The 20,346-nt window shown below is 34.8% G+C and overlaps 6 protein-coding genes across 9 annotated transcripts in view; 4 read left to right on the top strand and 2 right to left on the bottom strand.

The window, feature by feature from the left end:
* Positions 1 to 427, top strand: part of LOC107618250 (protein DETOXIFICATION 14) — a 3,757-nt gene extending 3,330 nt beyond the window's left edge. Inside the window, exon 7 of the mRNA XM_021111111.1 lies at positions 316 to 427. Within this exon, the coding sequence (XP_020966770.1) occupies positions 316 to 318 (3 nt within the window). The 3' untranslated portion in view covers positions 319 to 427. The remainder of the gene's footprint in view (positions 1 to 315) is intronic.
* LOC107618251 lies at positions 322 to 2,785 on the top strand. The gene is made up of 4 exons (XM_016320262.2): positions 322 to 440; positions 528 to 621; positions 968 to 1,177; positions 1,884 to 2,785. Exons 1-4 carry the CDS (start codon positions 363 to 365, stop codon positions 2,600 to 2,602), a joined length of 1,101 nt encoding a protein of 366 aa, XP_016175748.1. The 5' UTR covers positions 322 to 362; the 3' UTR covers positions 2,603 to 2,785.
* LOC107619063 (sec-independent protein translocase protein TATC, chloroplastic) lies at positions 3,387 to 6,267 on the bottom strand. Its single transcript, XM_016321271.2, has 4 exons — positions 5,906 to 6,267; positions 5,242 to 5,558; positions 4,451 to 4,741; positions 3,387 to 3,833 (listed from the first exon to the last, which is right to left on the bottom strand). The coding sequence occupies exons 1-4, from the start codon at positions 6,183 to 6,185 to the stop codon at positions 3,624 to 3,626; spliced, it is 1,098 nt and encodes a 365-aa protein (XP_016176757.1). The 5' UTR covers positions 6,186 to 6,267; the 3' UTR covers positions 3,387 to 3,623.
* On the top strand, positions 6,389 to 9,826 carry LOC107616736 (origin of replication complex subunit 4). Its single transcript, XM_016318669.2, has 15 exons — positions 6,389 to 6,653; positions 6,742 to 6,798; positions 6,880 to 6,927; positions 7,176 to 7,226; positions 7,312 to 7,355; positions 7,435 to 7,498; positions 7,649 to 7,735; positions 7,995 to 8,086; positions 8,170 to 8,251; positions 8,411 to 8,496; positions 8,578 to 8,687; positions 8,813 to 8,905; positions 8,976 to 9,040; positions 9,192 to 9,335; positions 9,535 to 9,826. Exons 1-15 carry the CDS (start codon positions 6,447 to 6,449, stop codon positions 9,568 to 9,570), a joined length of 1,266 nt encoding a protein of 421 aa, XP_016174155.1. The 5' UTR covers positions 6,389 to 6,446; the 3' UTR covers positions 9,571 to 9,826.
* Positions 11,092 to 14,236, top strand: LOC107616154 (palmitoyl-acyl carrier protein thioesterase, chloroplastic-like). The gene is made up of 6 exons (XM_016318148.2): positions 11,092 to 11,921; positions 12,093 to 12,226; positions 12,763 to 12,876; positions 12,964 to 13,132; positions 13,234 to 13,302; positions 13,470 to 14,236. Exons 1-6 carry the CDS (start codon positions 11,541 to 11,543, stop codon positions 13,848 to 13,850), a joined length of 1,248 nt encoding a protein of 415 aa, XP_016173634.1. The 5' UTR covers positions 11,092 to 11,540; the 3' UTR covers positions 13,851 to 14,236.
* LOC107618369 (CDP-diacylglycerol--serine O-phosphatidyltransferase 1) overlaps positions 15,667 to 20,346 on the bottom strand; it is a 6,138-nt gene continuing 1,458 nt past the window's right edge. For 3 of the 4 annotated variants that reach the window (XM_021111109.1, XM_016320406.2, XM_021111110.1), the window contains 12 exons: positions 19,651 to 19,935; positions 19,482 to 19,547; positions 19,328 to 19,387; positions 18,466 to 18,556; positions 18,134 to 18,188; positions 17,916 to 17,995; positions 17,703 to 17,819; positions 17,485 to 17,569; positions 17,049 to 17,140; positions 16,453 to 16,742; positions 16,248 to 16,336; positions 15,667 to 16,150 (listed from right to left, as the gene is read on the bottom strand). In XM_021111109.1, coding sequence (XP_020966768.1) covers positions 16,023 to 16,150; positions 16,248 to 16,336; positions 16,453 to 16,742; positions 17,049 to 17,140; positions 17,485 to 17,569; positions 17,703 to 17,819; positions 17,916 to 17,995; positions 18,134 to 18,188; positions 18,466 to 18,556; positions 19,328 to 19,387; positions 19,482 to 19,547; positions 19,651 to 19,814 — 1,317 coding nt within the window. In that variant the 5' untranslated portion in view covers positions 19,815 to 19,935 and the 3' untranslated portion in view covers positions 15,667 to 16,022. The remainder of the gene's footprint in view (positions 16,151 to 16,247; positions 16,337 to 16,452; positions 16,743 to 17,048; positions 17,141 to 17,484; positions 17,570 to 17,702; positions 17,820 to 17,915; positions 17,996 to 18,133; positions 18,189 to 18,465; positions 18,557 to 19,327; positions 19,388 to 19,481; positions 19,548 to 19,650; positions 19,936 to 20,346) is intronic. The other variant, XM_016320408.2, reaches the window with a different exon arrangement.

The following is a 20,346-nucleotide window of genomic DNA, read 5'->3' as shown; positions in this document are numbered from 1 at the left end:
TTTGTATATATGTTTTTAGAAATTATGTTATGTGTATATTAAAATTAGCATATTATATTATAAATATATATTAAAAATAAATTAAATTATATTTATAATTAATATTTATATATAAATATATTGATGACTGATTTTGATGTACTAATAGTATTTTTTAAAACTTATTACTCTAATTTCAAATTTTGAGACAATAATTATGAGACTAAAAAAACTCAATATTTTAATAATTTCTTACACACATTGATTATTTACAAAACGGGCAAGCATTTGCATTCCCAAGTTCACAACGGCGCCGTCATTTCCGGTCCGGTGCAGTGAAGCCAGTGGCTGCGGCCTCAGAAGAAGAAGAGCGTAGATTAAAGATGCCGGTGAGAGCGGAGAAGGAGCATCTGAACGTAGTGCTTGGTTCACACCTCGCCAATATCCATGAAACCCTACAGGTGCCGTTCTCTCTCTCCTCCCCTCCCCTTTTCTCTTCGCTTCCGCATGAATGCATGATCCTCACCCTTCTCTCATGCGGTTGATAGGTTTTGGATCAAACGGCTTCGTCTGCTTTAGACAAAGTCAGCTGGGATGACGTCATCAAAATGGGTGATGAAGTTCAAAAACAAGCTACCACAGGTTCACTCTTGACTCTTCTATTGGCCTTTCCCAATTTTATGCCTTTTGAGTTGATTATTCCGAAAGTTCATTCCTTTTTTTGGGTTTCCCTGTTTTAGTTTCGTGATCTTCTACAAAGATTTTAGGCAATAAATAAAATGCATGATTTTCAATAAAATCGTTATCTTTTTTTCTTTAAATTATTTCTAGGTTAGGCTAGATGCCAATGCAGATAAATTTGATTACCTTTCAAAATAACCTGGGGTGGTTATCTGTTTCATTCTTTGCAAGTGAGATTGCAATAGTAAATCATTGGTAAGCTTTTCAGAGTTTATGTAACACCATATGTTTATCTTTTCTGCTGCAGTTGGGATGCTGTGGACTGGAGAGAAACCAGGGGCAAAAGCAATTGAGGAGAATATGACAACATACTTCAACACGCTTCAAGGTTTTCTGTTGCTCTCCCATGCCAGTACTGTTGGTGCAGGGCCTACACTGTCTTCCAGTGTTCATGCATCTGTAAAGCATGTTGTTGATTCCAGCTTCAGGTTGATGAAGGACACTGTCTCTTCATATGGTAAGCCTTCTCACCTTCTCCCTTATACACACCCAACATAATTCATAGAAAAGCATGACAAATAGATAATTTGTGATGTTACAACAAACCCCATATCCAAGACATAAAATTATCTTCAATTACTTTGAGAAATTTGGCGAATAATTGTCTATGTAACATAACGATATCATCTGAGATGTTGACATTACTGTAACAGATTCTGGGGAGCTCAACATACCTCTTGATGTATCATAATACTTGTGTTTTGCTGCTGTCTGGTCTCTTGACTACACAGCATAAACACTGCTATCCAAAATAATATTCCAATTTGGTATACTAAAAGTGAATTAAGATTGGTTTTGGCATTGGATAAGTAATATAGTTAAGGATACTCTCTCATGAAACGCTACTTTAGTACCTGACAGCTGTTAAGGTGACCAACAATATCATTGTCAACAAGGGCAAAGTATGTGGTGGAATGAACTCTCTATTTAGCTTTATGCTATTGTGTCTTTAACTATTATGCATTAAGCTCTACTGCAAATAATTTTATATTGACATTATCATCATCATCATCATCAATGACATGTGTATTAATTTAATTTTTTTATATATATGTCAGATTATCTTGTTTCAACTCACTCCCACTTACCACCTTGAATTATTTCTCAAATCTTTTGGTGCAAAGCTGAAAACCTTACTTTATCTTGTAATGAACACTTAACAGGATCTCATTCTAAAGACCAGAAACTATCAGTTCCTCAATTGGTCGGTGCCGTGTGGGAAGCATGTGATGCCCTTAAAAAGACTCCGGCAACAAATATTACAGCAATTGGGCGAGCAATGACGCAGGTAGCAGTTTCAGTGAAGGACGTTCTTCGCGAGATGAAAGAACTAAAGCCAGACTCATCTGCTGTTCCAGACAATACAGCAGTAGGTGAGAGTTGTGCAGAAGCAACAGAGGATGAACCGCATGATGATAATTTGAGTGAAGGTGATCTGGGGAATGATTTGTCACCCGAAGAGATGAAAGTGGCTGAGAAAGCAATTGCGGTTGTATCTGATACGCTTTCAGTCATAAAAGAACTTATTCGCTCAATCACAGGGTTGCTTAAACTGGAGAAACCAAATGACAGTGGCAGTTTTGTGGATTCATTGGAGAAATTGTTGAAGCAGTGTCAAGAACTTGGTCGGCAGATTGATGACATTGGAGCTTGCCTCTATCCGCCACAAGAGATATCTGCTATAAAGGCAGCCATGAATGAAATCAGCTGCATCATTGAGGTTTTGCAAGCAGAGTTAGGAGGGCTTAAAGGTTCATCAGATGCATTTGTGGAGGTATGCAATGCTTTGAAGAGTTCATTGACACAGCTTGCCTCCGAAATAAGTAGTTCTAGTACTGCTGATATAGAAGCCAAAATCGAAAATATTACATTAAGCAATTAGTAGAGCTGATGTGTGTGCCGCTGCTTTTTCTTTTTTAGAGGTCTTTTTGGGAGGGTGAGGAACATATATATGTGCCACAATTTGATTATAAATGACACTTTTGTGAGGTATATATATACTTCTGTTTCTTGTCAACACCAGGTTTGAGCTTTTGATGATTATGGAATGCTATCATTGATAATATTTCTTCTGAATTATTAGGAAAAGAATTAGAGCTGGAGTTCAAAATTCAGATTTTTTATTTAATCTCAAAGCAATAGGAATTATTCAGTTGTGTTTTTATCTTCAAATTGATACTATCAGAAGGTTGAAATTAAATATCTAACAGTAGCGGCGATGAAAATGTTGCTGTATTATGTTAAACGGAGGCTTCATTAATTGAGGCATGTCAATGACACAATTGATCTTGAAAATAGTCGATATTTTGAACCATTTTAAAGATGTGAGATTGAGAATTTGAGACTAAAAAACAAGCCAACAGAACCATTAACATTCAAAGGCGTAGGATAATATAAAAATGGATGATTGATTAACACGTTAGGATTATATTTTAGGAAAAGATGGGTTTATAGAATTATGACACGTACAATTCTATAGATATAAATCCCTTTATTATAAATGTTAAATTAAAACTAGACACAAAGATTCAAAGTTCACTAGTCTTTAATAATTACATAGTGCTATATCACCTAGTGTATCAAAATTATCTATCTTTAAATTGTTACTAATGTGATCGATATTTTCCAAATTAAACTGTTAATCATGTGCCGTAATACATATATAATGTTGGGTAAAAGTCAATTCATATATAAATCGTCAAAACTTGATGTAATTTTGGGACAAATAGTTACATATCCATATCGGACAAAAATTTAAATAAAACATAAATATAGGAAGGGTAATGCTATGGTACAAATTAAAAATATACACTAGATTGCTTCGTGAATGTACACTAACATTTGTTCAGGCAGACAAAAAATATTCTTGCACATACTAATTACTAAGATATGTGGGACAAAGATCACCGTCCTGTAAGCTTGACAGCCCATGCACCACCTAGGTAAAGACCCAACAAAGGTGCAGCTAGAAGAACTTGAGTGAGTGGATCAGTGGAGGGTGTAACAACAGCAGCTGCCACCACTGCTCCAACCACAACATATCTCCAAACTGATAGCATCTGGTCTCCGGACACCAACCCAAGTTGTCCCAATAGGAATTGTATAACAGGTACCTGCAATATGGCTTCAGTTAGTTTCCACTAAAGTTTGGGAGGGGGAGAAAGGAGATTGCATTTAAACAACTCTATTCAGATATAATTACACAGTGAGCAATACTAGAGAACGATCAGAATTTATTGTTTTTGCCCATCAATTAACCATCAATGTTTAGAAGTATGGGCTAGAATATGTTTGTTGAATTACTACACTAAAGGAATTGAGTTGATAGCTAAAAATGGTCAAAAACAAAAAATTCTAATGGCCCTCTAGCATTTCTCTTACACAATACTTCTTGACTCCTTGTTTCCTGAACTATAATCTATGAAAAAATTATCGAAATGAATGATAAGATAAAGACTACAAATTTGGTGTAGACAAGCCCTATCTTATTATTAGCATACATCAACCATGTTTTGCATAACCCCAAAATGACCTGAAGCAGACATATTTATATGTATGATTTCTCTTTCCTATTATGATGTACATTTGCTTTTTGTTGGAGGGACACACAATATAGCACTCGACCCAATTCCCTAATATGGGTGTCACTCAGCAAGGAGGTGCTATTCCAATCACCATAAATGCATAAAGAAATTATGTAGAAAATATAGGGGCCTAGGGGAAGAAATACCTGGAAAGATAAGCCTGTGCTGAACATAAGGACAAGGACAAACTCAAAGTATTGATCAATAGACCATAACGACTCAACAGCACCTTCAGCGTAATTAACAAAGAAGTTTAAGGCTGCAGGTGTTAGAACTAAATAGGAGAAGGTTATTCCGGCATAGAAAAGAACTGACGAGCCCAATACAATTGGCCCTAGAAACTTTCTTTCAGCTTTTGTGAGACCTGGAAGTATGAAGGCTATAATCTCATACAGTATTACGGGACTTCCCAAGAGGAGGCCACAGTATCCAGACACCTGTAAGACAAAATTGCCAAAAATCAACTCAAGGAAGGTTGTTTCTTATATATTTTTTTTACATGACAGATTTTGATGTCAAATAGATGGGCGTGAAGATTGGGGAAGTTCATGCACAACAAAACATGAAATGCACATATTTCTCACCGCATTGTAGTTAAGTGGGTAGGAAACAGATTTAGGCCAGATAAAGACAGTCAGTTATCCAAAAATCATGTTTCTTGTTCTTATAAACCACTATTTATTTGGGTATTCAGTATCGTCTCATATGAATTCGAGTTCAAGCTGAGTCTTAGTGACAAAAACAATTAGTCAAAGAACAAGCATAAATTATAATATGGCATAAGCTTTATTTGATAACTAGTTATAATGGCCATATGAAAAAATATTGAGATTGCCTTGCACATTTGTGGTAATGAGCTCGCAGTACAGCAATAGTTTGATTTTGCATGAAATGATATCAGACGAAGATATTATCCCCAAAGACTAAGGAATCTTACCTTTAAAGTTGTAAAGAAAAATTCTCCAGGACCTAGCTGAAGAAATCTTACACCCTGTGTCTTCACAGGAGATTCTAGAAGCACTATCAGATCTTTCGAAAATGCAAAGCATCCGAGAATGCTTCCTCCAACAGCTAGAACTGATACAAAGATTCTCTGTCGCAGCTCTTCAAGATGATCAAATATGCTCATTTCTTTATCATCGGGAAGAAGCTCTTTACTAGGATAAAGGAAATCATAGATAGCACTTCCTTCGCCATCTTGCTTAAAATTATCTGGAGCATCTCCATTTGTACCAGGAAGCAGATCCGTATTTTCTAGCATACAAAAGTGACAAAATCTTAACCATATATTCAACAGTTGAAGAAACTTATGAGCATTATCATTGCTCAACATTTCAAAGAAATAAAGGACAATAAGTAAGCAAAATTTTACCATGTCAGAGTTCAATGATTTGTGGACTTCAATGGATAAAATGAACAAACTTAAAGAGCAACAACCATAGGATAAATATAAGAAGCTCAATGATAAGTAAAAGACACCTATAACTAAAACATTGGTAATACTCCAAATTGATATATGATCAGAGCTCAAAGCCTATAAGAGAAACAATCACCACAAAGAAAAGACAAAAAGACTCGACAATCAATTTAGGTGTAGTTACCGGTGGGTCTTTCTTCAGTGGCAGAGCCAACAGCAGCTGAAGTAGTATTGGCGAGGTCTTGCTGCTGGACTCTGAAGTCGTCATCGACGGCGAAGCAAGGAAACCTACCTAACCTCCCCTGCTTCCTCCGAGAGAGAGGGAAGCTCAAGCTGATAGTTTTAGAAAAGTTGGAAACCCGCACAGAGGAGGATGAGGAAGACGACGAGGATGAAGACGACGTGAGGTGGAATCGTGAACGGAGGTCGACGTGGGAAGCGATGTTCATCGGAACGGTTCCCATGGCTTCGGCGTATCGAACGGTTGGTTCCTGTTCCACAAGATTGATATTTTTTCACTTCCGCTTACTCAAACGTCACGTTTTTTCTTTGGTTCGTTTTTTTTTTTTTTGGTTGCTTCTTTGGTTCGTTATTTCTTACGCTAATATTGGGCTTGGGCCTTATTGTTGGGCCAATAACATTGGGCCTGTTCTACAAATATATAGCTTCCCGCTCCCGCAACAGTAGAGGAGAACATATTTTTCCCGCCAAATAATCGATCGGGAATGGAGATGAAGGGGGAGAATCACAAAGAGAAGGCGTTGAATCTGCTTCGAAGCAGAGTCTGTGACCCCAAATTCGCGTTCAAGGCACTCTATGATTCTCCAGAGAGCAACTATAGCAAGCTTAAATTCATGATTTCTAGTTCCGTTACTGAGGCTTGCAACAATTCCATTCTCCTTCTCGGTCCTCGCGGCTCCGGCAAGATTTCCGTTTGTTTTCTCTCTAACTAACTACTCTCTTCTTACTCTTCGCTTAACGGTTTCTTCAATTTCGTCGTAACTGTATCCTCTATGTTAGGTGTTGGAGCTTGTCATTCGGGATTTGCTGGATGAATATCCCGAGTCAATTTCAGTGGTATTATTTGCTTTCTCTTTCTCTCTTTCTTTTTCTTCTTGTTTTCTATTTTTGAGTTATTCGTTTCCTTGATTGTTACAGATCAGGTTAAGTGGACTTCTACATAGCGATGACATTTCAGCATTCAAGGTTTGCAATTCTCAAATAATCTGGCTACACTTATTGAACCAGCTCAAACGTAGGATAATCATCAACCCTGAGCTAGCTTAGAGTTTTTTTTTTTTTTTTTCAATTTTATTTGATGAACTTTCACAATATCATTTTCAAATGTCTGTTATGAACTTGTGAATCTACAATTGAGTTGGAATCAGTAGGTTTATGAGGCACTGCTTCCTGTTATAATGTTTCATTTGTTGTCATAATTTATGATTAATCAGGAAATAGCTAGGCAGTTATGTATGGAGCATCAGTTACTATTCTCAAAATCGGTAATAAGACTTAACTTCGCAAGATTTGTCCTATGCTTTTACAACTAGGCTATATGTTAATTATTTTGAGTTTCACTTTTTGCAGGCATCGTTTGATGACAACTCCCAATTTATGGTAGCAATGCTAAAGTGAGTAAACTTTTCTCTTGGTAAAATTTTGAAGAAATAATATTACATTCTAAAGCTTGTATAAATCGTTGTTTTCTAGGGAATGTGGATTAGCACATAAAACAGTCATTTTTGTTTTGGATGAGTTTGACCTCTTTGCTCAGGTAAGGCTATATCTGCTTTCCTACATACATTATTTATCAAAGCTTGTAGCGCAGACTTTGGGTTACAATTTTAGTTATGATCAATTGACGACTTTCTTGGTTTAGCTTTTGCCCTCACATTTGCCATAACTCTATCCTGATTCTCTGCAGGGCAAACAGCGGTTACTTTATAGCCTCTTGGATGCAATGCAATCAGTAACATCACAGGCTGTTGTAGTTGGCATTAGCTGTCGGCTGGTGTGTGCTTAATAATTATCTCTCCTTTACTTATGAAATTTCAAGTAGTTATCACTTATAAATTCATCACGTCTGAATTTCTTTACCTGGTTGATTAAGAAAACTAAAAGGCTTTGTTTAAAATGTTGTCAATTTGTGATTTTAAAATTATTATTATTATTGTATTGGGAATTTTGCAATATTTTGAGAAAACAAAATCCTCTTCATAAAGTTCTCATATAGATCATCGTAAAACAAACCAAGATGATCCACCTTGCAGGATGCTGATCAGCTGTTGGAGAAAAGAGTACGATCTCGATTTTCACATAGAAAGCTGTTGTTTACTCCGCCTTCAATGGAAGACTCACAGAGGTAGATAAACTGTAATTTCCTCTGGATTGGCTCCTGCTTGATATGATGTCGAAAAAACTGTTTCTTGACTTCTTGGTATGCAGCTTGCTGGTGCACATGCTTACAATACCAGTAGATTCAAGCTTTCCCCGTGATTATGCTATTGAATTTAATAGAAAGGTCCAAGTATCCTTTTTTTGCTGCTGCTATCATTTTCAATCTGTTCAGTGTATGTTTCTGTCAGTTAATTCATGTCTATAATAACGTTTCTTATGTTGAGAATACTTACTTTTGTGTTTTCTTCACATTTATGTACCTCGTAAAGAATTCCTTGACAAACTACAGAATATTGTAGAAGACAAAAGGTTCAAAGAAACCTTCAGTAACTATCTAAATTTTGACTCCTCTGTTAAGCATTTGCTAAAGTTCCTGTAAGTGACTTGTTTACCATTCTGTTAGCTCTTGTATGTCAAATAGGCCATTGTCATAGACTTGTGAGTTAAATGATCCAGATTCTGTGCTATCTCTCAAATGGATTTGAAGACTGGGTTTCTGTCCCTTGAGAACTTCAAAACCGCATTTTCAAGTATTAATAGGCAACCAAAACTGGAATGTCTAAGAAGTACGCCATTTTTTCATATTTTTACTTTATGACTGTCGACACATTCAAATTCTGTTTTATAAAAATACTCTCTTTCTTTCTTTTTCTTTTTTTATGTATTGGTTTATTTCTTCTTGGTCCAGCAGATTCCTCCATTTTAGAACTTTACATTTTGGTTTGCATGAAGAGGTTGGAAGTTAAAGAGAAAAGCTTCTGCAACTTCAATTCTGTTATGAAAGGTAAACTTTTGTGGTGTTATTTCACTTTCCCATTTTTGGCGTCCCTTAACGTGTCTACCTTATTCTGCAGAGTATAAAAGTATACATGATTCCTTCCAGACTTCTGATTACTATGATCGAAATGTCTGCTTAAGGGTAGGTGTATAAAATTTTAATGATTTATCTATTTGAGCCAAACATGTAATTAATATATATAATAAATATAACGCATGATGATATGGTTGTATTTCCTGTAGCTTATGTGATTTGTCCCCAACCTGAAGCTCATCTTTTAACACTTTTGTAGGCATTTGAACACCTTATAAATCGGGAATTAATATGCTTCGCAGACAATAGAGGGCATAGTTTGTCCGTTGAATATCGTCCTGTCAAGCTTTTAATCTCATCTGCTGAACTGAATCAGGGACTAAGAGCATATCATTCATGCCCCGTAAGCCACAATCTTCATTCTATTTATGTGCCACATTGAGAAATGAGAATCGCATGGATTATCATTGACATCACTTGATTGCGTATAGGGTCATTATCATTTTCTGTTTCACTCTATACGTTCTTAGCTTGTTTCATTGTTACGCGCCACATATGTGGAGGTAGGTGATGGGAGCATAATTCGTTGTATCTTTTGGCAGGCTATTCTTCAAAAGCTAATGGATCGTGAAGGCTAGAACACTCCAAGGGATACTTCTGTTGGTTGATTCGAGTTACAAATGTGTGGTATGGGTGTCCAAATTGTGCCTGCGAAATCAGTTAATTGATCAAAACAAACACATAGAAGGCTTTTATTTTTATTGTTCCTAATTTAGTTTGTACACACTAGTTAGAATCACAAACGCAATAGATTATTGTTACAATGATAGTACATAATTATTTTCCCGTTACTAACCATGCAATTTTAGTAAGTTGCTGCATAATTTCTCATTATGTTATCCTCCAGAGTGATTATGACAGTTAACATTTACTGCATGGTTACAGGCTAAGAAAACTTTATGAAGTATGAAAGTGACATAACAGGAGGAAAAAAAAGTTACTAATTAGAAAAAGATTGATAAAATACATAAGACAACTCATTTGGTGACCACTGGAACAGGATGATAAAAGATAAACCACTAGTAACAAAGTAATAGAAGTTTTCATCCTGCTTTTTCTCAATGTTTATTAGGAGCGACAAGCACTAATATTTAACTTGAAATCATGACAACAGTTAAAGAACAAACAAAAGAATCTACATCTTCATGCTTTGTGAGGGTTCTTTATAACTCTTAGTGTATCTATAACGGTTAATCCGAATTAAATTCTAGTTGATTTCCAAATATACTCTAGTGACATTTTGACATTTTATAGACAACAATGAATGCAGCCAAAGAAGCTGAATAGATCGTAAAGAGATTATGAATTACGACAAACTAGTTTTAAACTTTTGCAATGTCTTAAGCTACCGTTATTTGTCTTAATGTTGGTCCCGTTTATCAAATTCTTGGTTTTGTTGTGCTGATAACTAACCTCCATCGATCACGTACTAGTATATTCCTTTTCTTGGCTTGTGCTGAAAAAGTTATAGCAGATCAGTTAATCTTTGTTTATTGGTGTCGATGAAATACTAAATTATGCATTGATCAAAGTGAAAGAACTCTAAACTTTCTCTAATAGCTCTCATAATTTCCGACATCCCTTGCAAACTACAGAAAACATAGTAATTCCAAGAAGATTCGGATTCCTCCACGCTAAAGTTTTAAAGGATTCATGTATTTTTTTTTATTGGAAAAACTTCCACCACTAAAACTTTTTCTTCTCGAAGTTACTCGCACATAAGACTGGTAGCAATTACTAACAGGAAACCAAAGCAACAGTGTCTGTCACTCTGTCTCGGCAAATAAGGATATAGCATACTTTAATATTCACATTTCCATAATGTTTATCATAATTCAATTATAACGAGATCATTTTATTTTCTTCTACCAACTTATAGATATTGTGGGATTTTTTCTTATGTTAAGAGACAATATATATTTAGAAAAAGACATCAAAACAAAAATTTAAAATTATCTATAAGCTTTTTAAAATAATTTCTTTATTTAAAAAATAAATCAACAAAATAACATCCCAAATCTGATTATTAAGCAATCACAAAATACATATGTACCAACAGATATCCATAGCTAAAGCAATTCTGAAAGTTTGTGACGACAAATTAGCAGAGCTAGTGAATTACCTAAGGAAAAAATGTCAAAATCAAAATTTCAGAATCCTACAAAATTCTCAAACATAAACTAAAACGCCCATGTAAGTGTCCTCTTTAGTTGATTCGATCTTTCCTAGGTAGTTGCCTTTTCCACTTAGATAACTAAAAAGGGTAGTTGAGCAGCAAATACCAAAGGTCCTCTCCTTGTTATATGAGACCAAACATATCACAATGCTTATGTCTTCCAACTCCTATATAGTTTGTTCCGCCTAAAGTAACCTATAAAGACCATGTCTTTTTTAGAATCCCAGGGACCCTTTATTTTACTAACTAAAACTAGAAGAGAATTTCATTCAAACATAAAATTTGACTAAGTTTGTGATTTAGCATTTCAGGTCGGAAAAAAAAGGGACAAAAAATCCAAAAGAAAAAAGAAGAGTAGGAAGAAACACAAGAATGAATATTACTACTATTACTACTATTGTCTCATATCCAGCATCTGCATATGTTGTGAGGTGTTGTTCCAAACATGAAAGGCATAGTAAGCAACAACCAAACAACATCGTGATTAATGGGACTACTCTAAGGTCTTCGGCAGTTAAGGTTGTTGAGTCAGTTGTCGCCTCAACCACTCTTGATCACTCTGTTGTTACTGTTAATGGGAACAATAATGGACAGCGCCAGAATATCCCAACAAAGAAGCAGCTTGTTGATCCTCATAGGCAAGGTCTCATGGTTGAAGGTGGAGTTGGTTATAGACAAACTATTGTTATTAGATCCTATGAAGTTGGACCTGACAAAACTGCAACACTTGAGAGCATCCTCAACCTTCTTCAGGTAATTATTAATTGGATAAAAGATCCTCACTTTAGAGGAGCTTGATCCTTATTGAGTTTACTAGTCAATGTATTAAGTTTTACGATTCGAGTTTACCTAATCTAATCTGCACAAGTATATGCGAACTCTCGAGTTTGATAACCTTGAGTACTATTCATTTTTTATATGTAGGAGACTGCATTAAACCATGTGTGGATGTCTGGACTTCTTGGTGATGGGTTTGGTGCAACTCATGGAATGATAAGGAATGATCTCATTTGGGTTGTCTCAAGAATGCAAGTTCTCATTGATTATTATCCAATTTGGTAAGCACAAGAAATTATATTTGCATCACTCTTTGGTACTTTACCAAATGTCACATTCCTGCAAACCTTTTACCTTCTTTTATTTCTTATCGATCACTTTTAATGTCAGAAGTGGAAGTAGACATCTAAAGGTGGTGCATATAACTTTTGTAACCACATGAAGCAACTTACATTTCTTGCAATAAATTTTATACAGGAAGAGAGAGATAAAAAGTAAAAATTTTCAAACTTAAACTTTCCTTGGACAATTAGTACTTGACAAAATTTCTTAGTTTTTTATGGTTCTCCTAGAAGTTTTCTCCATATTCAAAAACTTTTGTCCTATTCCCCTTTTAACTTTTAGTAGCCGAAATTACAGATATGCAACTATATTATAACAAATCAACAACTTCATTAGAATATCCTGTTTCTAACATTGTTACTGCACATAATCTCAGAAAGTTTGCTGAAAGAATCAAAGAAAACTTAATAAGTCTATTCATACTAGTTTTGCAAACCATAAGAACAAGTGATGAAATTCTTTAACTTGGTGGCAGGGGAGAGGTAGTTGAAATTGACACATGGGTTGGAGCATCCGGCAAGAATGGAATGCGGCGCGATTGGCTGATCAAAAGTCAGGCAACCGGCCACATTTTTGCTCGTGCAACAAGGTATGCATTTCTAGAACAAACACACTTCTGAAAATATGGAATTTTCTTTTTGATGTTGTGATTGAGTTTAGCACTGTATGCACTCAGCACATGGGTGATGATGAACCGAAAAACGAGACGCCTCTCTAAGATGCCTGAAGAGGTGAGGGATGAACTTGTACCTTGGTTTATTGAGAAGCAAGCAATAGAGGAAGAAGCTCCAGAAAAGATTGTCAAATTGAACAAGCAAGCAAAATACATGAACTCTGACTTGAAGGTATAAATATTAAATATACATACAAGTTTATGGCATTTTTATGCATTAGCAAAAATCCTACAATTCAGTAATGAATTTCTTTGTTCCTGTCTGTTTTGCAGCCCAAAAGAAGTGATTTGGACATGAACCAGCATGTTAATAATGTGAAGTATGTACGATGGATGTTAGAGGTAACAAAATTTATAGACACATTTGTTCTATTTGGTAACTCTCTTAGGATACAATAAATGTTAAAGACAAAAAAAAAAGTTGTTTTTAAAATAGTATTTATCTCATTTTTTAAACAAGTATGTATCTCTTAATATCTCTAAACTTTAACCATGAAATACTTTCACAGACTATTCCAGACCATGTTCTAGAGGGTCACCAATTATCAGGCATCACACTAGAATACAGAAGGGAATGTGGGAGTGCAGATATAGTTGAATCATTATGTGAACCTGAAGAAGATGAGATGGTTAGTAATTTAATGGAACAACACTACAACACAAGTTTACTCAATGGCTTGTCTTTGGCATCATCATCAGCAGCAGCAGAGATTATAAATGGTGGTGGAGTCCTCACTTGCATTGATCAAATTCAAAGGCCAATAAGGTATACACACCTTCTACAAACCAAAGGAGAGAAACAAAATGATGAAATTGTCAGAGGCAGGACTTCATGGAAGAGGAAGCTCCCTACCATGCATCTTCCACCTAATACTCTATGTGGCATGTAGTAGCCATTGGGAACTTACCATAAATTATAGTTTGGCATGCTTACCAAGAAAGCTTGGAAACTTTGTGAAAACTGTGAAGTCATTATATGCATTTTGCTGACTTGTATTTTAAGGGTATTTATTAAGAAAAGTAAAAATATAAAAAAAAATTTATTAGAAATATAAACTTTTAAATGGTTTTATTTCTTAATGAATACCCTTAAAATACTTGTATGCTAAATTCTAGTGTTATTTGTACTTTGTAAGTGTAAATTGTTTATGTACATTATAGATACATAGAGATTTTGACTCCATCCAACATTGCCATAAGCTGATGAGTCTTTCTCTTTTTATAATGTCCAACAATAATCTCCACTTTTATATAAATAACATTATTGATTTAATAAGTAGTTAATATGATTGTATTTTAGTTCTAATCAGCACAGTCCCATACAACCATTAACTTCCTATTAACAGCATAATTAGCCCTAATACTTATGTTCTCTGCTATGCTTTTGTTTGAGTTAAATTTTAAAGTTGTCTCTTATGTTGGTATTGTGTACTAAAATCGTTCCTATTATTCTAATTGCATTAAGTACATCTTTGATATTGGCAAAAATGCACCACAACAATGTTCTGACGTGGCTTGATGACGTGGACCGTTAGTGATATATGTCACTTCATGATTTGGTTACGTGTAATGATATGATGATGGGTCGATCAATGACACATGATATGCTGATGTTGACGGTTGTGTCACGTGTCACAATCCTATTTGGCCACATGTTTGCTTGTGCCACGTATCGCAATATTATTCTTCCACGTGTCATCCGTTACGTCATTATTGTAGATGCATTGATCTGTCACTTTACACTAAGTGACTCATTTTAGTCGCTAAAGTTTAATGTCGTGCACCAAATTAGTCCATTTGCTAGTGTTTTTTACTCATTTTTTTATAAATTCAAAATTCTCAATATCTTTAAATGTACAAATTTTAATTCTATTTTTTCAAATGTTTGAATATAAATATTTTTTTATAAATATTTTAAGATTTTAATTTTAATCATACAAAATTTTTTTTGTAATAATTTAATATTGATAAGTACACGATGGAGACTAACTTCTCATGCAATTAGAGAAAAAAAAAGTCAAAAAATCGCACTTACTTTAAATAAGATTATCAACTCAGATGATTAAATCATTATTTCTCTCTATAAATGTCCTAACAAATTCGGATATTTCTCAACTCAATTCAGTTTAAACTCTTATTAACTTACAGAACATGTTGGAGTTGTGAAAGTACTTCAAGCACCTTTATTGGTTATTGCCATCTTTGACCTCGTTGGTTTAATCTATTTACACAACCAATTTTGCACAACCAATTTCAAGTATGTATCATAACAATAATTTGGTTATTTAATAAAAAAATTATATGATTGATTAAAAAATATATTTTTTAAACAAAAAGATGTGTATTAGGATTAGTTTGAGACTTGACTCGCTTTTCTTTTCTCTTTTTTTTCTTTCCCTTTTCTTTTAATTCTCTTAAACATAATCGTTAATGACTGGTTCAACACAAAACACTCGATGCAAACAGACGGAACGCCAACTACTTAACTTCCATGGACATATATTATTGAGTCTCGTATAACAGTTTCAACTTTCAAGTACATCACAAAAAGTTGGAAGTAATATTTAAATTCATGTTTTAATCTTAGTTTCAACTTTTACTCGTGACCCACTTGATTATTAGAGCAACATATTACAATTGGAAATGCTGAAAATATTCACGAAATGAGATCACATCCGGATGTTAAAAATGTCACACTAAATCAAATGCACACAAATGGCTCCATTCAAAATTTCATTCAAATGAGTGATTACAAGTTTAAGAATAATGATTCATTCCAAGGAACAGAGATTGGCCAATTCACTAATATGGTGGAAACCTATTCATAAGCCTCATAAGCACTATATTCATTCCTCTATCATATCAAATGAACCCTAATATTTGCTGCCCCAAGAAACTATGACCTACTAACCTAGGAGAATAATCACTTAGACATTTACAATTATGAGGTAGATAAATAGTATTTACACCATTTATGGAAATGGATACCCATAAAAATCAAGAAGGAATCAAAGAATAGTGCACAAGCAAAAAATACCAGGAAAAGAATAAAAAGAAAAACTCTATCGCCTCTTCTTCCCTAGAATTAGGTGGGGATGCCAAGACCACAATAGTAGAAATGTAACAATGGCCACACCTACAGATGACCAGAATATTACCAGCCATATCGGCATCGGTTTCGGGTACAAACCTGGCAAAACACAACGAAGGCATAGACGAAATCAACAATCGAAATATCGTATACAAGACATAACACATATAAAATATGCAGATGAGAAGAGACCTACCATGTCCAAACTTGATACAAATCAAAAGCTCAACAATGCAAATAGCAAGAGAGAGCCAACAATATGCTCCAACCTTTTTGACTGGTTTCCTAAAAGATTCGGAATGACGAATAAAGCCGACAAAGTAAAATGTTAGAAACAATAGATGTTAACGTCGGTTGAGATTCAACATGCATAAACTACGCAAACAGAAAAATGTAATTACATTGGGCCGGGAGAACAAGAGAGATGGAGAATGAACCTGTCTTGAAGGTATGTATTGTATTCACGAATTGTTGGAATTGCAAGCAGCCACCATAAAATCAACCTATATATAACTACAGAATTTCGAGGAGGTATCCAGAGACAAAACTTCAAAAAGAATGTGTTGAGCTCTACTGTCAAAAATACAATACAAAGACTAAGCACTTGAATAAATCGCCAAGGACCAAGCAACGGATGCCACTCGTCTTTATCCCAGTGCGCTGGTGTGAACTGGCCCAATGTTCGTTTCACCTGATGCAAATTTCATGTTTAGAAAAAGAGAACAAAACAAAGATCACATTCAGTCCCCTACACAATTATAACAAATTCAATGTGGACAAAAAATCCAAAATTCTGTCGAGAACTTCCATTGGTAGTCTTGTTTCTTTTTCTTTTCATTTTAAAGTTGAAGTGATTATGCTAATATCACAAAATAAATACTGATTTTTGACACAGCAGGAAATTAAGAGTATTTGTCCAAATCACTGAGACATCAATCTACAGAAAGCAAAGATTCAAAAATTATGTGGTATACAAGCAATCAAAATAAACACATACCTTTCCTATAATATTAGGCTGGCGGCTCAGACCAACCCACTTGTATGTTTTCCCATCAAAGTACCTCACAGTATGCATTCCAGCCCAAATACCTGTATGTTAATCCAAGTAATGCGTTACAATCGGATCTGAGAATTCAATGTCAGATTGCATTAACGAACAAAACTCTGCAAGAATAGTAAATCCTCCATTTGGTTCAATGAAGATATTAAAAGATATCCACCAAGGTTACTGTCTCAAGCTTCCAGCATTTGAGGGGCTGACCCTGTTTGTGAATCAAGAATGTGTTGAGAACATATCAAAGTACAATTCAATTACTATATGCAACGTTTCAGATGTGGTGATATAGCCACCATGATCGTTCTTCAATTAACAAATCAAAAGCTGCAATTTTTGCAAAAATGATTTAAAAGAAAGGAATTCAGAGAACCCTTACCGAACCAATTGCAGATGAATATGTCAAGAATAATACTATCCCACCAGCACTCGTTGAAATTCGGTAACATGTGACGAAAAGTAAGCTGATAACACAAACACAAAATAGTTTATAAACAATAAAAGATAATATAAAATAGATATGAAGAAAAAAAAGTATTAAGGGCTTAATCCACAATGAAATGAAATTTCGATGAATTCTTATTATCAAGGGCTAACCTCCATCATCTCAAAACCAATCGATAACACCCAAAGAAGAGGCTGATTACGAATCAATATAGCCTTTCCCCACCAGCCAATAATATGAGCTAGAACAAACTCATCAAAAAGTGTTTCCTAGAAAATGGACCACAATACATAAGATCCAAATTCAATTTGTAGAATGATATTGAGAATAAATGGGGAAAAAGGACAGGAAAAAAGTAACCGTACATAAAGATTCTTAAACTTATTTGCAGGGTTCTCAGGTAGGTATATGCGGCAATCAGCCCCATAAGATCTTTCCGGAAGTTCTGCAAAAATCATATAAAATCATTACAAATTCTGAACATAAAGGTATCACAGGCTGGATCCACAACCAACAAACAGAGTTGATACAACAAGCTCAACCGAGAGTTAAAGGCTAGACAGAAGGGAGCAGATTGAATTACCAATGCCAAGATCAGGATGAAGAAACTTCATAAACTGCCGAGCATTGTCACGCGTCTGTAAATAACAAATCAAGGCCGCACATGTTAGTCCAGCGCACATTGATTCAGTTTAGAGAGATCAAAAGGTGGCAGGAATCATGTACATAAGACAGAAAGTCGGTGCAATCTAAAAGATGCAAGTTTCAAAAAATAAAAATGCAAAGAAGCAACACAAAATAGCATTTTTAAATTTCTCATTAGTAGAAAAGCTAATTTTAAACTCGATATGCATGCATCATACATATTGACATTTTTCACCAAGAGCATTTCCAAAACAAAACATAACAGCAAACCTGAAAAAGCAAAAATGTGAGAGCAACCAGGTAAACAACAGCCATCCCATGCACCAAGCGCCAAATAGCAGGATGTGGCCTAATAAGAACCCTGAACAAAAGAGGACAAAAAAACAGTTTATACAGAGATACTCTCGAGGATTGATGAAACTACTAGTTTTGCTGAGCTAAGTGCTCCTCTACCATCATTCATATTCAACAGGAGCCAGTATAAATTCATAGTGTCACAGGCTGCAACTTAGTAGAAACATTTAGGTATGATTATTTTAAAGATTTGTAATGGACGAATTCTATTAAACTACATTACCAATTAGAACTTTCAGTAACTTCCTTTGCCATAAAATTAAAGAAAGTTATTCACACTGTGCTTTAGTTAAACGACCCCCAAACCATCAAATCTTGAATGAGACCTTGCCTATATCAGATTACTTGGGATATTAACTTATATTCCTAATGGTGATAAAAACTAATATCTAGACCAGTTGAATCATTTTCTGCATAATAAATATAAAATTCTCCCAAACATAGTTTCTAATTAAATGGGAAAAAAATATTAAATGATAAATTCAGGAATTAAAGTCTCAAACACCCTCAAACCCAGAAGCTAAAAATTCAGATATTCAATCCCCAAACCCCAAGGTAAAGGCAAAAAATAATCATATCATGGAGGAAATCCACATGAAAGACCTCAAAACAATCTCTTAAGATCAAGACTTAAAACGCACTAAATACACCAGACTACTATATTTAACATGATAAAGGAATTACCTTTGCAAACTAATGTATACATCCAATCCATTAACAATATAAATACATGAAAAGAAAAAAAACTACACAAAATAAGTTCACATTGATTACTCACGTCGAAGGAGCTTGAAGCAGGCAATAAGCAAGAAAAACAGCAATCATTGCCCATATACCCCTACAGAGAAAACAATTTTGTGATCATTTAGCATTGTACAAAGAAGTAAAAAATTTAACAAAGCAGCATGATCATCAAATGTCAAATACTAAACCTTTTAACGGAAGTGACAATATCACCAGATGCATCTCTTTCTGGATCAAGTGCCCCACTTGCCCAACTGACATATACAACCAATAATATTTCAGAAAAACAAGAACTTTTCCAAGTAATAAATACAGAACTTTACTCATTAGCAATAACATAAGCAGAAGAGTCCTCACATAAGAAAGCAAGCACCAACAAGTAACAATGTGATTGTCCGAGGCTTGTATGCCCAAGCTGTCCATGGATCAAGCTCTTCATCAGCATCAAGCATATGGGAATTTCCATTTTCTTTAACATGATGATCGTGTTTCTTTACTCTTCTATGACCGTTGGATTCCATAATCAGTGTCCAGAGAAATTACTCTCTTAACTGGAATCTAAGTCAAAGAAGTAATAACATCTATAGATGCAAGATGCTTTGACAAATAGCCCGAGTTCTCTAAATCTTTTAAAGACCACACCTGAAATTACACAAAAACAACAGATGAGTAACAATATCTTAAAAGCTGACCCCACATTTCAGTTTCTGTGATGGAAAAGAAATCTCAAATCTCAAACTTTAATATATGAGATAACACATGGAACACTAGCAAGACTCTTGCTAATGACAGGTAATTGGTGTTCAGTGAAGCATCACCAGCACTCGCTGACATGAGAAATACATATATACACACTTTGAAAATAACAACAGGTGCGTACAGATTTTAAACTAAATCCACATATATCATTATGCATTTATGCAGTAGTAAGTTCTATTATATACATGCATGATAAATGCAAGCTCTAAGTGGAATAAACACGAGAACTCCATCTACTACTAGTACTACCTGAAGAGAGCCTAAAAAGGATATTTTTCACAGAATTATCTATAG

This window comes from Arachis ipaensis, chromosome B09, assembly GCF_000816755.2.
Source record: "Arachis ipaensis cultivar K30076 chromosome B09, Araip1.1, whole genome shotgun sequence".
Lineage (NCBI taxonomy): Eukaryota > Viridiplantae > Streptophyta > Magnoliopsida > Fabales > Fabaceae > Arachis > Arachis ipaensis.
This window is presented reverse-complemented; position numbering and strand designations above follow the sequence as displayed.